This window comes from Pelophylax lessonae (assembly GCF_965119305.1).
Source record: "Pelophylax lessonae genome assembly, chromosome: 2".
NCBI classification, from domain to species: Eukaryota; Metazoa; Chordata; class Amphibia; order Anura; family Ranidae; genus Pelophylax; species Pelophylax lessonae.
In genome coordinates this window covers 265,455,847-265,476,502 of record NC_138769.1, presented here as the reverse complement: position 1 = coordinate 265,476,502, position 20,656 = coordinate 265,455,847, and the positions used below count along the sequence as shown (strand labels likewise).

The 20,656-nt window shown below is 45.9% G+C and overlaps 1 protein-coding gene across 1 annotated transcript in view; it reads right to left on the bottom strand.

The window, feature by feature from the left end:
• The window catches only part of DSTYK (dual serine/threonine and tyrosine protein kinase), a 237,629-nt gene extending 223,679 nt beyond the window's left edge, over window positions 1-13,950 (bottom strand). The window contains exon 1 of the mRNA XM_082247304.1: window positions 13,631-13,950. Within this exon, the coding sequence (XP_082103430.1) occupies window positions 13,631-13,823 (193 nt within the window). The 5' untranslated portion in view covers window positions 13,824-13,950. The remainder of the gene's footprint in view (window positions 1-13,630) is intronic.
• Window positions 13,951-20,656: the final 6,706 nt, after the last annotated feature.

The window sequence follows — 20,656 nt, the reverse complement described above, 5'->3', positions numbered from 1 at the left end:
CATGTTGCATTGTAGAACTGGGAAAATAAAACTGCCTCGAAAAAGACTACCATCATCCCTAGGACTCGCATACAGAAGTGAAGAGTTGGTAAATTTGTGGACTAAAGAGCAGGTCCTCGAACTGGAAGAATTCCCAGCCTGGGGTCATGAATTCTTCTGCTGGGGAAGATGAGCACTCTTACTACAGTAACGATAAGGATGACCAAAGCAGCCCCAGATAGACTTTTCCTTGGAGTATGTGCACTAAATGCTTCCTGCATGCAGTCTCCACAGCCAAACATTTAACCCAAAAAGAGTTCTCCGCCTTTTCACAAACAGGAGAATCATACAGGAAATCAGACTTGAAATATCCACTAAGCTCAGGGCTGTTGGTAGACGCCCAAGATCTTCACAAATAGTGTTCTGTGTTGAGGAAAGCTGGGACTCCTCATGAGCCTAGTCTATTCCCCCCAATGTCTAACAGACTAGTCTCACTGCCAGAGAAAAACAAATGTTTATCACTTGTGCATACTGCAAAGAAAACATTAATGTTTAGCAAGATGGAAAATTGCCAGATCCACAGGAATGGCCCATCTCTTAATAAAAAAAGACTACGTAGGGCCATGAAACATTCGGGCGGAGTCAGTTTATCAGGAATCTCCATAAAGATAGTCTGGGATTAGCAGTTACATCAGAAAGAGGTTCTAAGACTACAGAAACCTAAGGGGGCAGGATCACACAAGCAGCATGCACTACTACATGGCCGCTAGGGATGCAATATGTGAGCAGTGGTGCTGAAAACTGTGCATTACACTGTAAGATATGTATTAAAATGTGACATTGGATGGTTTTATTGGCCACAGTGAGCTGTGATGTGTAGATTGCACTATACCATGTGGTGCCGGAAATAGATGCATACTGTACCATTTTTAGCTTCTTCCATGCCACTTCCATCACCATGATAGAAACAAGGTGTTTTTTTTGCCAATGCATTAGGACTGCACTGGTTAGAGCTGCTGAGCACCGGTCAACATGTGGTGCAAATGAGTCCTTTGGAATCCTGAACAGGTAATCACACTACAGGCTGTTCTTCCAGTCATAAATTGGTGCACACAGGCAATAAAAGCCAAAATGGCCCCTCGGAGCCTGGGAGCAATGGCAGTTACTTCTCAGGAGCATTATCACCCACCCCATCAAGAAATTTCTCATCAGACAGACCCTCTACAGCAGTGGTTCTCAAATCCGGTCCTCGGGACCCACTAACAGGCCAGATTTTAAGTATTACCTTGGGGGATGCAGACTAGAATACTGCAATCACTGAGAAGCAAATGAGATCACCTGTGATGTAATTTAGTTATCTTGCAAACCTGGCCTGTTGGTGGGTCCCGAGGACCGGATTTGAGAACCACTGCTCTACAGCAGAAGGTTTATAAATCACTAAGGCAACAGGCAGTTCAGAAAAAGATTCTGCAGGAGAAGGCAAAAAGATAGGAGGTACTCTCAGTTTCTGCTGTTAGAGTTAGCAATTAAACGGGGATAATATTACAGGATGCCCTGCTAGTCTTGTTGGAGGCTGGATATTCACATACAGAAGTGTGCCTGCTGCAATGCCCATCAATGAAAATTGAAAGGCACAGTGTGGAAGGGAAAAGAGAAGACTAAAATCAAGGAACAGTTTTTCACCAAGTACCAGAGGCTATAAACCAGGGGTCTTCAAACTACGGCCCTCCAGTTCAGGAACTACAATTCCTATCATGCCTAGTCATGTCTGTGAATGTCAGTTTTACAATGCCTCATGGGATGTGTAGTTCCACAACAGCTGAAGGGCCATAGTTTGAGGATCCCTGCTATAGAGGATTAGTTGGAGGGGAGGTTGGAGTTTTTCAGATCTGAACCCTAAGGGATTGGCATTTCATTTCCTAAAGTACAGTGTATATCAGCTGTCATTAACCACTTGCCGACCGCCGCAAGTAGATTTACTGCGGCGGTCAGCCCCTCACAGGCAAAGTGACATAAATATACGTCACTAGCCTGTGAGGCTCTGGGGAGCGAGCGCCGCGGGCAGCGCGGTCACGGAACCCCCCCCCCGCGCGTTTGACCGGCGGACCTGATGTCCACCGCTCACTCTGCGATCGTCGCTGCAGAGGGAGAAAGGCAGGCAGCATGTGTAAACAAGCTGCCTGTCATTCTCCCCCGTGTAGAGACACCGATCATACGGTTCTACTATGTAGGACCGTTGATCAGTGTAACTACAGCTCAACAGACAGCCAATCACAGTTAGAATCACGCCCCTAGGGACACACAGCCCCTCCCTCTCAAATAAAGAGAACCCCTTCACTGCCAGTGTATTTACAGTAACAGTGCATAATATATATATATATATATATATATATATATATATATATATATATATATAGCACTGATTACTGTACAAATGTCACTGGTAACCCCAAAAGTGTCAAAAATGTCAGTCAAGGGTCCGATCTGTCCGCTGCAATGTCGCAGTACCGCAAAAAAAAAAAAAAAAAAAAAAAAAAAAAAAAAAAAAAAAAACGCAGATCGCCGCCATTACGCGTTAAAAAAAAAAAAAAAATCTTTCCCTTTGTTAGTAAATGCAATAACTTTTGCGCAAACCAATCAAAATACGCTTTTTGCGATTTTTTTTTACCAAACATAGGTAGCATAAAACAAATTTGCTGAAAATGTTAAAAAATTTAGATTTTTACTTTTTTTGGGGGGAATTTCATATAAAAAAAATTTGAAAAATATTGTTATTTTTGCAAAATTGACGCTCTTTTTTGGTTTATAGCGCAAAAAGTAAAATTCGCACAGGTGATCAAATACCACCAAAAGAAAGCTCTGTTTGTGGAAAAAAAAAGGACATCAAATTCGTTTAGGTACAGCGTCGCACGACCGCGCAATTGTCCGTTAAAAGTCACGCAGTGCCAAATCGCAAAATACCCCCTGGTCAGGAAGGGGGTAAAATCTTCCGGGGCTTAAGTGGTTAATCATTCTAAGTTTTTTTCACCCCCCATTCTTTTTTTTGATCTCATGCAGCCACCTCCTGTCTACATGAATGCACTCCAAAAATGGCTGCACGATCAAACATTTCTCAGGGGGATTCTTGTTTTCCTACCATGGACTGTCTGTTCAATGCGTTGAAATGGTCACTTTTAGACGCAATTGGAAGGCTTTATGACCATGCAGGAGCACAGGACGGATAGAGTAGTCACCCTAAACAGGAAATGCCTGAACAAGGACCTTCATGGCAGGCCCAAAATTTTATAAAAAGCTGCAGGAGTTAAATATTGAAAATTACTTTTTAAATTGACATGTTAAAGCTCATGAGATTTTAGTTAGTGGAAATACATATACTTTCCCTTCTGGAATGCCTTTGCCGCTAGTATGAATATATAGGTAGATTTAAACAATGTCATTTTCATTATTATATTTGTACACTCGTAACAACTTTTTAGTAGTGCAACTAGACTTCTTGTTTTCATACTAGTAAAACTTGGGGAGGGTAAAAAAAAAACAAAAAAACACGCCACACACTGATCGATATTGGTGCAGGTAACCCTAGCTTTGATGCAGGTAACCCTAGCTTTGAATGGTGGAGAGGCCCACAAATTCTGAATTTTATATAAAATGTACTTAAGTGAAAACCTAATTAAAGCAACAAAAAAGTCCTGCTGTATTATTTTATGCAATAAGTACATTTTTCTCATGTAATACTACCTACTGCAGTGTTAACCGCTCTAAATGAATCGGCAGCATGAAACAGTAATGCCCCTTAGGTTACAAACATCGTCTGGAAAAGCTCCTAAAACCCGCACCAAGTCATGTGCCACTTCATCATGGGAGAGGCTGGAGGAGCTAGGCATTCTTTATAGCTCACCATACTGACAGGTCGCCTTTCCACAATTATTCTTACTATGGAAGTCCAGATATGTTAACCAAACACAAGTACATTGTAACAAAAGGGCAATTCCATTCATTAAAAATGCAGGGTTTGCATAGGATGAAGACTGAAAATATAAAACAGTGTACTGAAACGCTTCACCCACTGAGCAAGCATAAAATGTAAATATGTGATGTGTGTGGGGGGGTTCTACATACAGCTCAGAGGGTGCAGCACTTACTTGAAACATACATAATCCATAAGAGCAACCTTTGCATGCACTTTTTCACTGTAGTGATCCTTTGTGATCATTTATTAAAATTGCATTTGTGATAATGCAATGTGGGATAATGTAATTTGGCTTAATAAAGGTTAACTTTAAAACTTCAGCCCTGTTCACTTTATTAAAACTACTCCTCCCCCCCCCCCCCCTTCTGTAAAAGTGTCTCCTTGCTAGTTTGTTTGCTTCTTTTGACAGTTTTTGTTTGTTTGCCAACTTTGTTTGGTGTGAGTAAATACCTTTTTAATCCAGCTCCACATAATTTAGCAGATCCATCCACATACCAACATACTGTTATCTGTGGCCAGCATACAACCTGTAACCTTGTCAGGTCAGTTAACCATAGCATTACTTATGGGTAAATATTTGTGTTTATACATCCTAAATAGGTTGTAAAAAGAACAAAGGCATAATGAGCTAGTATGCATCGCATATAACACTGAACAAAATTAAACAAAACACTTGTTTTTGCCCCCATTTTTCATGAGCTGAAGTCAAAGATCTAAGACTTTTTCTACGTACACAAAAGGCCAATTTCTCTCAAATATTGTTCACAAATCTGTCTAAATCTGTGTGAGGCCCCTTTCGCACTGTCTATAGGACGGACTACGTTTTTCTCAGCGGGGGATCGATCTGCCGATCCCTCGCTGAGCAGGAGGATGACAGCTGTTCTCCGTGCTGTGTGGGAGACACAGCTATCAGTTCCCCATACATCTCTATGGGGGAATCGGATGGGAACGGACTGTCAGTCCGTTCTCATCGGATCCGCTGGACATCGGATGGAAAAAAGGGTTTCCATCTGTCCAGATTTGACAGATCAGATGTCAGCGGACATGTCTCCGCTGACATCTGATACCCCATAGGGATGTATGGGGGGACCGTTCAGATCCGCCAAAAAACGGGCAGGCGGATCTGAACGGTCCGCCTGTGTGAAAGAGCCCTTAAGGCTCGTACACACGTACCGATCGTTGGCCGAAAAGCTTCGGCCGACGACCGATCTGCCGATTGTAGGCTTGTTAGTATGATGCCTCCGACAGCGCACATTCGGCCGAAAAGAATCTGTCATGCAAGCATTAAAATTTTTGTATGCCGACACCAGAGCGGCCGATTGTTCGCCAGTCAGTACAGAATTCGGCCGACAGACAGCAGATTTGCAAGACTGGGCATGCTCAGAAAAGGAAAAAACACAGGGAAAGTTAACCATTACATGACATCACTTCTGCAGTCGGCGGACAAAATTCTTGTGCAGTCTTTTGCACTTTTCAACAGACACCGACAGCCCTGGACAAAAGACGGCCGATCGTTCGGCCGACGATCGGTACGTGTGTACGGGGCTTGAGTGAGCACTTCTTTGCCGAGATAATCCGTCCACCTCACAGGTGTGGCATATCAAGAAGACAGCATGATTATTGCACAGCTGTGCCTTAGGCTGGCCACAATAAAAGACAACTCTAAAATGTGCAGTTTTATCACACAGCACAATGCCACAAGTTTTTTGAGGGAGCGTGCAATTGGCATGCAGGAATGTCCACAAGAGCTGTTGCCGTGAATTTAATGTTCATTTTACTACCATGAGCCGTCTCCAAAGGAGTTTCAGGGAATTTGGCAGTACATCCAACCGGCCTCAACCACAGACCACGCGTAACCACACCAGCCCAGGACCTCCACATCCAGCATCTTCACCTCCAAGATCGTCTGACACAGCTGCTGCAACAATCGGTTTGCATAACCAAAGAATTTCGGCACAAACTGTCAGAAACCATCTCAGGGAAGCTCCTCGGGATGCTCATCGTTCTCATCAGGGTCTCAACCAGACTGCAGTTCATTGTCATAACCAACTTTGGGGTGGGAAATGCTCACATTCGATGTCTGACACTTTAGAGAGGTGTTCTCTTCATGGATGAATCCGGGTTTTCACTGTACAGGGCAGATGGCAGACAGTGTTTATGGAGTCATGTGCGTGAGCGGTTCCCTGAGGTCAATGTTGTGGATCAAGTGGCCCATGATGGCGGTGGATTATGGTATGGGCAGGCGTATGTTAAGGACAACGAACACAGAAGCATTTTATTGATGGCATTTTGAATGCACAGAGATACCAAGAAGAGATCCTGAGGCCCATTGTTGTGCCATTCATCCACAACCATCACCTCATGTTGAAGCATGATAATGCACGGCCCTATGTTGAAGGATCTGTACACAATTCCTAAAAGCTGAAAACATCCCAGTTCTTGCATGGCCAGCATACCCAGACATGTCACCCATTGAGCATATTTAGGATTCTCTGGATCGGTGTATACGACAGCGACAGTGTTCCAGGTCCTGCCAACATCTAGCAACTTCGCACAGCCATTGAAGAGACAATGATCAACATTCTATAAGCCACAATCAACAACCTGATCAACTCTATGCGAAGGAGACGTGTTGCACTGCGTGAGGCAAATGGTGGTCACACCAGATACTGACTGGTTTTCGGACCCCCCAATACACTGAAACTGCACATTTTAGAGTGGCCTTTTATTGTGGCCAGCCTAAGGCACACCTGTGCAATAATCATACTGTCTAATCAGCATCTTGATATGACACACCTGTGGTGGATGGATTATCTCAGTAAAGGATTTAGACAGATTTGTGAATAATTTGAGAGAAATAGGCCTTTTGTGTACATAGAAAAAGTCTTAGATCTTCGAGTTCAGCTCATGCAAAACAGGGGCAAACAAAAAAATAAATAAAAAATTGTTGCGTTTATAATTTTATTCAGTGTAGCTCTATATGAAATACTTACTTCAGAACAAAGCCCCCGCACATCGTTGTCACCGCTGACATTTTACCCTGAGTTACTGCTGGATTCGTGGCTCCAGCCGAGCCGTGTTGACGTCACTCCCACACATGCAAGCGGGAACCGCAGTTCACAGCACGGGGCTCGGAAGGCACGGCACCTGTTCCTTCAGAATGCATGCACCACTGCAATCACTGGCTGCATGTAATGTAAATCTCTCCTAAACGGTACAGGTTTAGGAGACATTTATACTACCTATAGGTCCAGGCTCGACAAATCCCAGGCGCCAGGTTGCAATTGCGACTATAAATTGCATTCTCACACCTGGCCTTTGTCAGCCCATTTACGATTGGCACCAGGCGTGAGCAGTGCAGGAGTGAGTGCAAGAGCAACGATTGGCCAGGATGCATGGCAATCGCCAGGAATCTCCCGTCAAGTCCCTCCACCTTCAACCCCATTGGCCATCCTCTTATGGTCTTTTCTTTCAAGCAAGGCCTGCCCCTGTATTCCAAGTGCTGGTTGGACAGGCCACGGGATTCCTGCCTGTGATGGGCCTCGATGGCTGTCAGTCAGCCAAGGCATCAGGTGGTGGGGCTACCTGCCTCTCTCGCTGCCTTTGGTTTGGCAGGCTGGTGTGGATGGCAGTGGCTTGGTACCCTGTCTGTGGCTGACCTCAGTCGTCCTTGCTGGTGGTGGTGAATGAGTCTTCCCCAGCCTGGGACATGGACCTGTGTGAGGCGGCCACGGCATTACAGGGAGAGGTTTGGCCGGTGTAGCTCATGTTGGCTCCAGTCAGTACTTCCCTCATCTCTGCACACCTGACCCCCTCTCCCCCAAGGCTCCTCATTGTTGTCAGGATGAGAGGAGGCACCTGGGCAGCTGTCAGAGCTGCTCTCTGATCACCTCCATGATACTGTAGTTCCTGCTGGCTCCTGTGTGTATATATCTGTCCTGGGAGCCTGACTTGTAGCTGGTCTTTCCCAGGCTAGAGGAGGAGGTTGTGGGATGGAAGGGCTAGGCTGTCCTTTACTTACTGAATCCTGGATCGGGGGGGGGTCAAAGCAGGCAGCAGCGTGTCCCTGCAGAAAAAGGATGGAGTTCTAGTACTGATTTAGGACAATATGACGTTTTATACATCTCTAAGAGGGGTTCACTTATATAAGGTGTGTTCCCACACCTCAAAAACCTACAGATTTTTACTAATGCACCACAACTTCCCCCTTATAATTATACTGACTATTGCCCGCCCACAGTACATTTACTGCAGGCAGGTGGCATGAGCAGGCTGGATAACGTACATTTATATCATCCATCCTGTTCCCAGTTAGGGGCACACATGTGATGGCTCCCTGCTGATTGACACTGACTACAGCAAGATTTTGTCAGCAGGTCCCAGCCAATCGTTTATGGCTGAGACCTGCTGATTGGCTGTATCCAATCACAGCACAGAGTCCTGTGTTTACAAACATACAGGGCTCCGTATACCGGTCATCGATCTTTGCAAGTAAAAAAAAAAAAAAACTGGCTCCTAACTTTTAGCTAGCTCCTAGATTCAAAGCAAATTTGTCAAGCCCTACTGAAGGTTTTTTGGGTGAATGGGTAGAGGCACAATATGAGGCACCCCTTGTTAAAGGGGGCTTGCAGATTCCGATAAGCAACCTGCCCACAGACCCCCACAACCACCAACGAGGGTTGCCTAGAAGAGGCACTTGTCCACAACAATGGACAATGCCCCCCCTGCGCCAAAGCACCCCACCCCCTATGTTTAGGACGTGTGGCCTGGTATGGCCCAGGAAGAAGGGGCCGCTTACTCATCCCCTCCCCTTTCCTGACCTGCATGCTCGGATAAGGGTCTAGTATGGATTTTGGGGGGACCCACACTGGGTTTTTTGGCATGGGGGGGGTTCCTCCTAAAATCCATACCAAACCGGTCTAGTATGGTATGGGGGGGGGCCTTTTTTTTCATTTTGGTGTAGGATTCTCCTTTAAGGTCCGCAGAGCACAAGTCGCACCAAAAGTCAGATCATCGTGATCTGACGTCGATGCAACTTCCATTCAAATCAATGGCCTCTCATAGCAAACCATTAACTGACATGTAAAAATCAAAAAAAAAAGCCTGGCGTGTCTTAAACTCCATACCCGACGTTAAGCCAGGTTTTGCAGCGTCAGATGTTTTTACAGCTGTAACGCCGGTCTTCAGAACGCGCTGGCTGGGTTTTTTTTGCAGCTTGAGAACACCTATGCCACTTAGAGCACCTAAACACCTGTGTGTGAATGAGGCCATAGAACATGGTGGGGTGTTTTTAACTGCTTGCCGACCGCCACACGACCATTTACTGCGGCAGTCAGCTTCGTACAGGCAAACCGACGTAGGGCTACGTCGCTCGCCTACAAACCTCTAGGGGGCGAGCGCGCGCTGACGGCGCGCTCCCTCCCCCGCTCGTTTACCAACATCCCCACGGGAGTGACCGGCAGCTCCGATGTCTGCCGGTCACTCGCGAACTCCCGCTGGAGAGGGAGAAAGGCAGGCGGCTAATGTAAACAAAGCCACCTGTCATCCTCCCTGGTGTAACTGCAGAGACTATACGATCCTGCTATGTAGGATCGTATGTCACTGTGGTTACATCACAAGCAACGCCCCCCCACAGTTAGAATCACGCCCCTAGGGATACATTTAACCCACTGATCACCAATAAAATTAACCCCTTCCCTGCCAGTGTCATTATTACAGTAACAGTGCATATTTATCGCACTGATTACTGTAGTAATGTCACTGGTACCCCCAAAAGTGTCAAAAATGTCCGTCAAGGGTCCGATCTGTCCACCACAATGTTGCAGTCCCGCAAAAAAAAAAATAAATAAATAAATAAATAAAAAAAAAAAAAAAAAAAAAAATCGCAGATCGCTGCCATTACTAGTAAAAACAAAAACAAAAAATAAATAAAAACTACATAGATCTTACCGGTAGTTAATAGACACAATAACTTTTGCGCAAACCAAAATATGCTTATTGCGATTTTTTTTTACCAAACATATGTAGCAGAAAATAAATTGGCCTAAAATGTTTAAAAAATTTTGATTTTTAAATTTTTTTGGGGGGGGGGGGGGGGGAATTTCAAAAAAAAAAAAAAAAAAAAGTGAAAAATATTGTTATTTTTTCAAAATTGTTGCTCTTTTTTTGTTTATAGCGCAATAAGTAAAAATCGCACAGGTAATCAGATACCACGAAAAGAAAGCTCTGTTTGTGGGAAAAAAAGGATGTCAATTTCATTTGGGTACAGCGTCGCACGACTGCACAATTGTCTGTTATAGGCCCTGGTCTTTGAGCAGCCAAATCCTCCTGGGCTTAAGTGGTTAAGCAGCAAAAAAAAAAAAAAAAAAAAGTGGTTGTTAAAATGATGCCTAAAAAATAAATAAAAACACCCTTGTGTGTTTAGCTCTCCTCTCCCCCCTAAATATTTACCAGAGCCCGATCCTGATGCAGTGCTGGTTCTCTCTCCCTGTCACAGCATCAGAAATAGCAGTGGGAGCCATTGACTCCTGTCACATTCTGTGAGGAAGCAGGGATGAGCCAAGGGGGGGGGGTCAGACACACATCACAGCTCAGGCCCACACTAATGTGCCCCAAAACCATTGCACAGAGCAGCCAATTATGGAATGTATAATCTTTCAGAAAAAAAAAAAAAATTGAAGTTACTTTAAACAATCACTGACCAAATTCCCCAAATCACATCCTTCCTCTTTTACATACAGAAGAAAGCAAAGCACGCCTTTACAATAAAGTTACATTTCTAAGGGAAAACTGCAACAATTTTTTTCGCTCCCATTTGCTTCCTTTTGGTCTGATAAATTTACCATTGCGAGTTCTTTTTTTTTTTATATCTGCCAAAAGAAAAAGGCTGTTCATTCAGCCAGAAATCGGGTACTCTGTCTCCGTACTGTACTATTAGTAAGCACTGTACCCAATCTACGTAGGCTAGGAAAAAAAAGCCCCCTGTTTTGGAGAAGGAGGGAGGTGTTATGTAGTCCTAATACACTCCCTGGTATAGTTGTCATCCAAGGACAGGAAGTGAGGTAACTGCTGGATTAACAGGTGGAAAAAAAAGAAAACGAATGCAGCCACCATATCCAAGGACTGGGAAGATGCAATAACTTTAATAGCCCCACTTCAGGATACATTTTTGTTCTTGGGTTTAAATACGCATTTTTTTTTTTAAATCAAATCATACAACACAAAATATAAAAGTTAAACCTAGATGACTCACTGAGGCCTTACTCACACCTGAGCAATTTATAGCTAAAGCTTCAAAACGCTCAACATGGCATGGCTTTCATTTGTGTCTGTCCACACCTCAGCAAAGTATTGCGTGAAACCTGTAGCTCAGAAAAGGACATGAGTACAGCGACTTCAGGCGTTCCGATTGAGAGTTTGAGCCTCTTTTGAAAGTATTAGTGTCAGTTCACACATATGCGATGTCCGACATCGCATGATCGCAGCGCATGGCTATACAAATCACTTGCGATGTCTGTGCAATGTACATCGCATTTGGACTAAAGTCACACAGGACCCTTTTTGATCCGCACGGGTATACACACCTATGCCATCAGATTCATGTCCGCTGACAGTTCGCACTGGGGTGGGGGGGGGGGGTCGTTAACCTTGTATTGACATCCCCAGCGATTCGCATATGGCAGTGTGAACTGCCTGCGAGTCGATTGCGATGCAGAAACCCTCAGTGGATCCGCAGGGTTCCCGTATCGCATATGTGTGAACCAGCACTTGCAAGCATTTTAGAAGCATATTACAAGCATTTTAAAGCTTCAGACGTTTTTGTTTAGCCAATAGAAAACATTTGAGGGATGATATAGGGGTGGAGCGCTGCTTTCTGAGCAGAAAACCCACGACAAAAAGCTCAAGTCACGCGTTTTCAGGCATTTCTATTGAAGATTATTGGCTATGGGGCCAAAACCACTTGTAAACTGCCCAAAAAGAAGCGCACGTACTTTATGAGCAACAAGTTTTGCTTCAGGCAGCAGAATGCTCAGATGTGAACAGAGGCCACTGGAACCAATAGCATTTGGCTTGTTGAGAGTTCTGAAGCTAAAAGCAAAAAACTTTTGCGGTGTGAACGGAGCCTCAAGCATTTTTGGCCCCAATAGACTTCAATGGGACTTTAGAAAAGTAACAAAAACCACACAAAACTCAGCAAAGATCACTTCTACATACCGAGCACCAAACTGTTCTCAACTCACCCCATAGCTGCACAATGACTCATTTACACTACATGCAGATGTTCAATGCGTTTTTTTAAATGTGATGTCAAAACAATGCATTTCAATGAGCCTAGTTTACACAATTGTGGTGCAAGAAAATTTAAAGTCTAGCAAGCTGCATTTTATGGCACATAAAGGCACCTGTACACGCTTCCCACAGACAGGATCCGTCTGTCTTTTTTATACAGATCCAGGATTAACCACAATGTATGTCAATGAACGTACATCTGTATACATCTGCTTGTATCTGAATCCATTTCTAGCAGCGACAAAAGGGAGGAAATCCTTTTCCATATTTTGCAGACAAACGGATGTCATCTGTCCATCAGAAGGAAACTTGTTCATACTTTTACCAATCCAGGGCTGTTTTCCTTCAAAAAAAAACCCCACAAGGGAGGGACTAGGGAAAACACACTAAAATATATATATATATATATATTATATATATATATATATATATATATATATATATATATATATATATATATATATATATATATATATATATATATATACACACACACACACAGATACACACACACACACAGATACACACACACACACAGATACACACACACACAGATACACACACACACAGATACACACACACACAGATACACACAGATACACACACACAGATACACACACACAGATACACACACACAGATACACACACATACATCCAGATTCCAGGTCTATGCTTTACACAGCAGTCCCTGCATGAAGTCCCATACATGAAATGTTCATGCATTAGTGCCGGTTCACACTTCCGCAGAGATCGCATGTAATGTCAGAGCGCACTGCTCCTAATTACATGCGATCTCCTGTGCAGATGCGAGTTCAGCCATACACTTTGTATAGCTGAATTCGCACTGTATCTACACCAAACACGCACATGAGCCTTTTTTGGAGCCGCAGAAGAATCAGATCGCACAGCGGTTCACACTTGTGCAATTGGATTCTGTGCGAACTGTCAGATCGCACTGCAATATATGCAAACGCAACTGGGGGTGTCGTTAACTTTTAATTGACACCCCCTGCATATCGCATATGGCAGTGTGAACTGCCAGATGTGCAGATGCGATGCGGGAACAGGCTGCATATTCAGTGTTCCCGCATTGCAGAAGTGTGAAATCATGAAAAATCATGCCCAAAAAAAAAAAAAATCATAACATGCCAAAAAAAAAAAAAAAATCATAACATGCCAAACATGCAGATCCAGCAATGCCAATACAAACACATTAAACTCACTGGAGCTGCACACTGACTGAGGGGGGTCTCCCCACCAGTTCTCACAGTAGGTCTATGGAGCAGAGAAGACACCTCTGTCCATTGGATCAGTCTGGATAGGACTCTCCCCATCCCAGGGCTCCCTACACAAGGAATGCTCCATACAATGCACTGCACACAGCCGACTTACCGAGGTCTCCAGCTTTAATGTCAGACTCAGGGCCGTTGTAAGTATGTTTAATGTCCCGGAAGAATTTCTTGGTGTCCCGCAGGTTCTGGTGAAGTCTCGTTAGGTGTTTGTTGTAATAAACGAAGCAGCGGCCTAGCTCACGTTGGAAGGAGCCGGATCCCCCAGAAGAAACATTCCGGCGATCCCCTTCCATTCCCGCTCAGCTCTCTTTCCTAGAATCCCCCCCTATACAGACCAGTAACACAGCGATACCAAAACAAGCAAAGCGCACTGCGCATAGGATGGAACCTTTATTGGAGCGCCCGGGGGGGAGGCGGACAGAAACAGCACAACGCGCATGCGTTAGGAGCACGCTAGGACAGACGGGAAATGTAGTGCGGGAATGATATGTCCATGTGTTTAATTATCGCGAGAGCGGCACGAGGTGGCGCTGTCTGAGATTTTCCGAAGAGACGGCAGATGAGAGATTAGAATGTTGTGGTTACTGATTCTTCAATGTTGACGACGTTATTGGCACAGTGCTTTTGTTATTCACACAGGATATCTTTTTCTGTTTTTTTTTCTTTGCATGTTGAAGTAGTACTAAAGGCTTTTTTTTCCACAAATACATCTGTCTCCAGCCTTGGTATGCACAGCCTATTGCATTAGTTTGTGCACCCCAAAGCAAAAACACACATTTGTAATCAGAGTATAGCATCAATCAATTAAAATCCTGGGATATTGATCTGGTTTATTATTAACTTCTTCCGGACCGCCCGTCACAGACCGCTTCTGCGTGAACCGATGCAGCCCTATGTCAAGCGCGCCTTCTGCTAGGGGGTGAGCGTACCCCGCCGGCGGCGCTTCTCAGGGCCGTCTTTTCCACTGGGCATGCCCGGCGGTTGCCCGGGGGCCCCACTTGCCAAGGGGCCTCACATGGATGGTGGCATGTCCCTGGTGGTCTAGGGCCCCCCCCCCCTGTTCCGTTGTCCGCCGGCCCGGGCCCCCCCCCCCTATTGCTTTCCGCCCACCGCCGGCGGCCGTGGTTCGAGTCTGCACTGCAGTGCACACTGGTTGCTAAGGCCAGCCCGATTGGCATCTAGCAACCAGTGACGTTAGCAGAGCAGACCCAGGATGCACAGCGCCGCAGCGGAGGACTCGGAGGAGCATCCTCCTCGTCAGCTCGTCCTCCTCACTCCTCTCCTCCGGCTTCGTCTCGACCCTAGAAGACTGGCTCCGCCTCCACCCACCTCCTCCCATGTGCAGCCGTTGTAAAGGTAAGGCTGCTACAGCCTGCCAGGCTGATTGATTAAATGATATTTGTTTTTAACTCTCTCATGGCAATGATGGGATTGAATCGATGACACAAGAGACAGACATATATATTGGTCCCTGTAATATGTATATAGTAAGATATATATCCTCCAGGTAGTAGTTGTACTCTCTTGTAGTATATAGTGTTCCCTGTAATGTGTATATAGTCTATATACATATTACAGGGAACACTATATACTACAAGAGAGTACAACTACTACCTGGAGTATATACCTTACTATATACATATTACAGGGACCAATATATACTACAAGAGACAACTACCTGGAGGATATACCTTACTATATACATTTTTATTCTCGTGGGTGATTGTGTAGGCAGGGGGCCCCAGTGCACTGCATTGCCCAGGGGCCTATAAGGCTCTTAAGATGGCACCGGCGCTTCTGCCCCCCACTCGGCAGCGGGGACTCCAATGCCCCATTTCCCGCCGACCACCTGCGATCGTCCCCCGCTGAGAGAGAAGTACGGTCAGCTGTTGTAAACACAGCTGACAGTTCTTCTCCCTGGAATGATCACAAAGCTCCTGTGATCCTTCTATATAGGATCACAGGTCTCTATGGTCATTTCACAAGTCCAACCCCCATACAGTTAGAAACACTCCCCTAGGCTCACATTTAGCCCCTTGATCACCCACTGTGTTAACCTCTTCCCTGCCAGTGTCATTATTACAGTAACAGTGCATATTATTAGCACTGATCAGTGGCAGAACTACCAGGGGTGCAGCAGTCACACTTGCGACCGGGCTCTGGTGTCCCGCCACTGTGGGGGGGCCCGCTGACTTCTCTGGTTAGGTTACACTCCAGACGGAACAGGGACACTTGTTGCACAGTGCAGCGGACCGCCCACACAGTCTCCGCCGGGTCCGTGCAGCTGCTGGCTGATGAAGGGGCATTCTGTCTGAGAGCCGAATCTGCTGACCCAGTACAGTGATGGGGGAGAAGCTGCAACTGTGATTGATTGTGATGTTGAATGAGGATGGATGTCACAGGAGACACGTGGAGCGGAGGGAGCCGAGAGAGACAGCAATGCAGGGGGAACAGAGTGCACACTGACAGCAAGTAAGTGTCACTGAATCTATTCCCCACCACCGCTGCTGATTTAATCCATCCCTAGCTCTGACACTCATCCCATCCATCCCTAGCCCTTACAATCATCCCATCCATCCCTAGCCCTGACACTCATCCCATCTATCCCTAGCCCTTACACTCATCCCATCCATCCCTAGCCCTGACACTCATCCCATCCATCCCTAGCCCTTACACTCATCCCATCCATCCCTAGCCCTGACACCCATCCCATCCATCCCTAGCCTTGACACTCATCCCATCCATCCCTAGCCCTGACACTCATCCCACCCCCCCTGTACTGACATTCATCCCACTCCCCCCCCCAGCCCTGACACTCATCCCATCCATCCCTAGCCCTGACACTCATCCCACCCCCCCTGCCCCTGACACTCATCCCATGCATCCCTAGCCCTGACACTCATCCCATCCATCCCTCGCTAGCCCTGACACTCATCCCATCCATCCCTCACTAGCCCTGACACTCATCCCATCCATCCCTCACTAGCCCTGACACTCATCCCATCCATCCCTCGCTAGCCCTGACACTCATCCCATCCATCCCCAGCCCTGACACTCATTCCACCCCCTCTCCCCAGCCCTGACACTCATCCCACTCTCCCCCCTAGCCCTGACACTCATCCCACTCCCCCCCCCCCTAGCCCTGACACTCATCCCATCCATCCCTAGCCCTGACACTCATCCCATCCATCCCCAGCCCTGACACTCATCCCACCCCCTCTCCCCAGCCCTGACACTCATCCCACCCCCTCTCCCCAGCCCTGACACTCATCCCATCCATCCCTAGTCCTGACACTCATCCCATCCATCCCTAGCCCTGACACTCATCCCATCCATCCCCAGCCCTGACACTCATCCCACCCCCTCTCCCCAGCCCTGACACTCATCCCATCCATCCCTAGTCCTGACACTCATCCCATCCATCCCTAGCCCTGACACTCCTCCCACCCACCCCCCGTAGCACTGCCACTCATCACCCCCCCCAGCGCTGCCGCTCATCCCACCCCCCCAGCACTGCCGCTCATCCCCCTTCCCCACCAGCACTGCCACAATTGCATGCTCCAGGGTTCCCATACAGCCACCTGCACACCTGACTAGGAGGGGCGACATATAAAGGAACCAATCCCCTTCATTTTCCTCCTGCAGCCTTTCAGCTGCTGCAGGAGGAAAATAAAGGGGGTCTATTCCTCTATATGCCACCCCTCCTATCCATCGCCTGCTGACCCAAGCTCTTGTGCCCGCAAAAAAAAAAATATATAAATTAATTAAAATCAAGCATGCCAATATCTTCTATGCAGGATGTGGAAACCTTACAAGCGAACCTGAACAAAATAATGGGGCGGGCAACTACATGGCAGATGAGGTTTAATGTTGAAAAATGTAAAGTAATGCACTTGGGTGCCAGAAACCAAAAAGCAAGCTACTCACTAGGGGGGGGAACCTCTGGGTGAGTCTAGGATGGAAAAGGACCTGGGGGTACTGGTAGACAACAGGCTTGGCAGTGGCATGCAATGCCAAGCCGCTGCAAGCAAAGCCAACAGAATACTGGGATGTATAAAAAAGGGGATTCACTCCAGAAATAAAGAGATTATTCTCCCTCTCTACAAGACTCTGGTCCGGCCACATCTGGAGTATGCTGTCCAGTTCTGGGCACCGGTCCTCAGGAAGGATGTGCTGGAACTGGAGAGAATCCAGAGAAGGGCAACAAAAATAATTAGGGGAATGGAGGACATCAGCTATGAGGAAAGACTACAAGCACTGAACCTATTCTCTCTGGAGAAGAGACGATTGAGGGGGGATATGATATCAATGTACAAATACTGTACTGGCGACCCTAGCATAAGGAACAAACTATTCATAGAAAGGAGATACAATAAGACACGTGTCCACTCACTAAAACTAGAGGAAAGACGGTTTAACCTTAACCACTTAACCCCCGGAAGATTTTACCCCCTTCCTGACCAGGGCCTATTTTGTGATTCGGCACTGTGTGAATTTAACGGACTATTGCGCGGTCGTGCGACGCTGTACCTAAATGAATTTGATGTCCTTTTTTTCCCACAAACAGAGCTTTCTTTTGGTGGTATTTGATCACCTGTGCGATTTTTTGATCATGCGCTATAAACAAAAAAAGAGTGTAAATTTTGCAAAAATAGCAATATTTTTCACATTTTTTATATGAAATTCCCCAAAAAAAATGTAAAAATCAAAATTTTTTAACATTTTCGGCCAATTTGTTTTATGCTACATATGTTTGGTTAAAAAAATCGTAAAAAGCGTATTTTGATTGGTTTGCGCAAAAGTTATCGCGTTTACTAACAAAGGGAAAGATTTTTGTCATTTTTGTTGTTTTTTTTAACGCGTAATGGCGGCAATCTGCGATTTTTTTTCGGTACTGCAACATTGCGGCGGACAGATCGGACCCTTGACTGACATTTTTGACACTTTTGGGGTTACCAGTGACATTTCTACAGTAATCAGTGCTATACATATGCACTGTTACTGTAAAATTACACTGGCAGTGAAGGGGTTAACTTTTTTTTGAGAGGGAGGGGTGGTGTGTGTCCCTAGGGGCGTGATTCTAACTGTGATTGGCTGTGGCTTGAGGTGTAGGAACAGTGATCAATGGTCCTACATAGTAGAACCGTATGATCACTGTTTCTACACAGGGGAGAATGACAGGCAGCTTGTTTACATCAGGTTTACATCGGGTCCGCCGGTCACACGCGCGGGGGGGTCCGTGACCACGCGGGAGCGGGAGCGCGCCTCTGGGAGCACGCGCTCGCTCCCTAGAACCTCACAGGCTAGCGACGTAGATCTACGTCACTCTGCCTGTGAGGGGCTGACTGCCGACGTAAATAGTCGTGCGGCAGTCGGCAAGTGGTTAAAGTACGTAGGGGGTTCTTTACTGGCAGAGCAGTAAGGATGTGGAATTCTCTTCCGCAAACAGCAGGGAGCATCGATAGTTTGTAAAAAAAAAATTCTAAAAAAATAAAATTGTGAAAAAATAAATAAACTGGTAAAAAATAAAATAACTAAAATAAAAAAATAATGACACCAGTGGCTGAACTACCAGGGTCCCAAAAGTTGCACTTGTGACCAGGCCCTAGCATTTTGCCACCGGCTGGGGGTCAGGGGGGCCCTTTATGGTGTACCCGTGCCCGGAAGGTTCTAGTTACGACTCTGGCACTGATTACTGTAGTAATGTCACTGGTCCCGGTCTGTTCGCCACAATGTCGCAGTCCCGCTAAAAATCACAAATCGCCACCATTATTAGTAAAAAAAAAAAACAATAAAAATGACATAAATCTTTCCCATAGTTAGTAGACACGATCACTTTTGTGCAAACAGATCAAAATACGCTTATTGCGATTTTTTTTTTACCACAAATATGTAGCAGAATATAAATTGGCCTAAAATGTTAAAAACATTTGATTTTTAAATTTTTTTTTGAGAATGTTATATAGCAGAATGTGAAAAATATTGGTTTCTTTTTTTTTCAGAATGGTCGCTCTTTTTTTGTTTATAGCGCAAAAAAATAAAAATCGCAGAGGTGATCAAATACCACCAAAAGAAAGCTCTATTTGTGGGGAAAAAAGGACATCAATTTTAATTAGGTACAGCGTCGCACAACCGCGTAACCGAATCGCAAAAAATGGCCTGGTCATTAAGGGGAAAAATCCATCCGGTCCAGAAGTGGTTAAGTAGCAGAGGGGGTTGTTAATACGTTTCAGCTGCTTTGGTGTTAATTATATTAACAACAAGTGCACTAGATGGGCAATAATGAGACAACCTCCAAAACAGGAATGCTTTTACAGGTGGAGGCCACTGATATTTTTTTTTTTCCTCTATTCATCTTTCCTGGCTGCTTTTCACTAGTTTTGCATTTGGCTAGGGTCAGTATCACCACTGGTAGTATGAGGCAATACCTGGACCCTATAGACGTTTCACAGGCAGTCCAACACCTCCAGGATGGCACATCAATACGTGCCATTGCCAGAAGGTTTGCTGTGTCTCCCAGCACAGTCTCAAGAGCATGGAGGAGATACCAGGAGACAGGCAGGTATTCTAGGAGAGCTGTAGCCGTAGAAGTCCCTTAACCCATTAGCAGGACCGGTTTCTGCTCCTTTCTGCAAGGAGGAACAGGATGAGCACTGCCAGAGCCCTAGCAGGCCACTGGTGTGAATGTCTCTGATTAAGCAATCAGATATAGACTTCTTGAGGGTGGCCTGAGGGCTTGAAGTCCTCTAGTGGGCCCAGTGCTCACTGTCCAGCACCGTGGAGCTCAATTGGCATTTGCCAATAAACACCAGAATTAGCAGGCCCACCAATGGCGCCCTGTGCTTTTTACAGATGAGAGCAGGTTCACCCTGAGCACATGTGAAAGGGTCTGGAGAAGCCATGGAGAATGTTTTGCTGCCTGTAATAGCTTTCAGCATGACTGGTTTGTCGGTATCAGTGATGGTCTAGGGAGGCATATCCATGGAGGGACACACAGACCTGTACAGGCTAGACAATGGCACCCTGACTCCCATTAAGTATCGGGATGAAATCCTTGGACCTGTTGTCAGACCCTAAGCTGGTGCAGTGGGTCCTGGGTTCCTCCTGGTACAAGACAGTGCCCGGC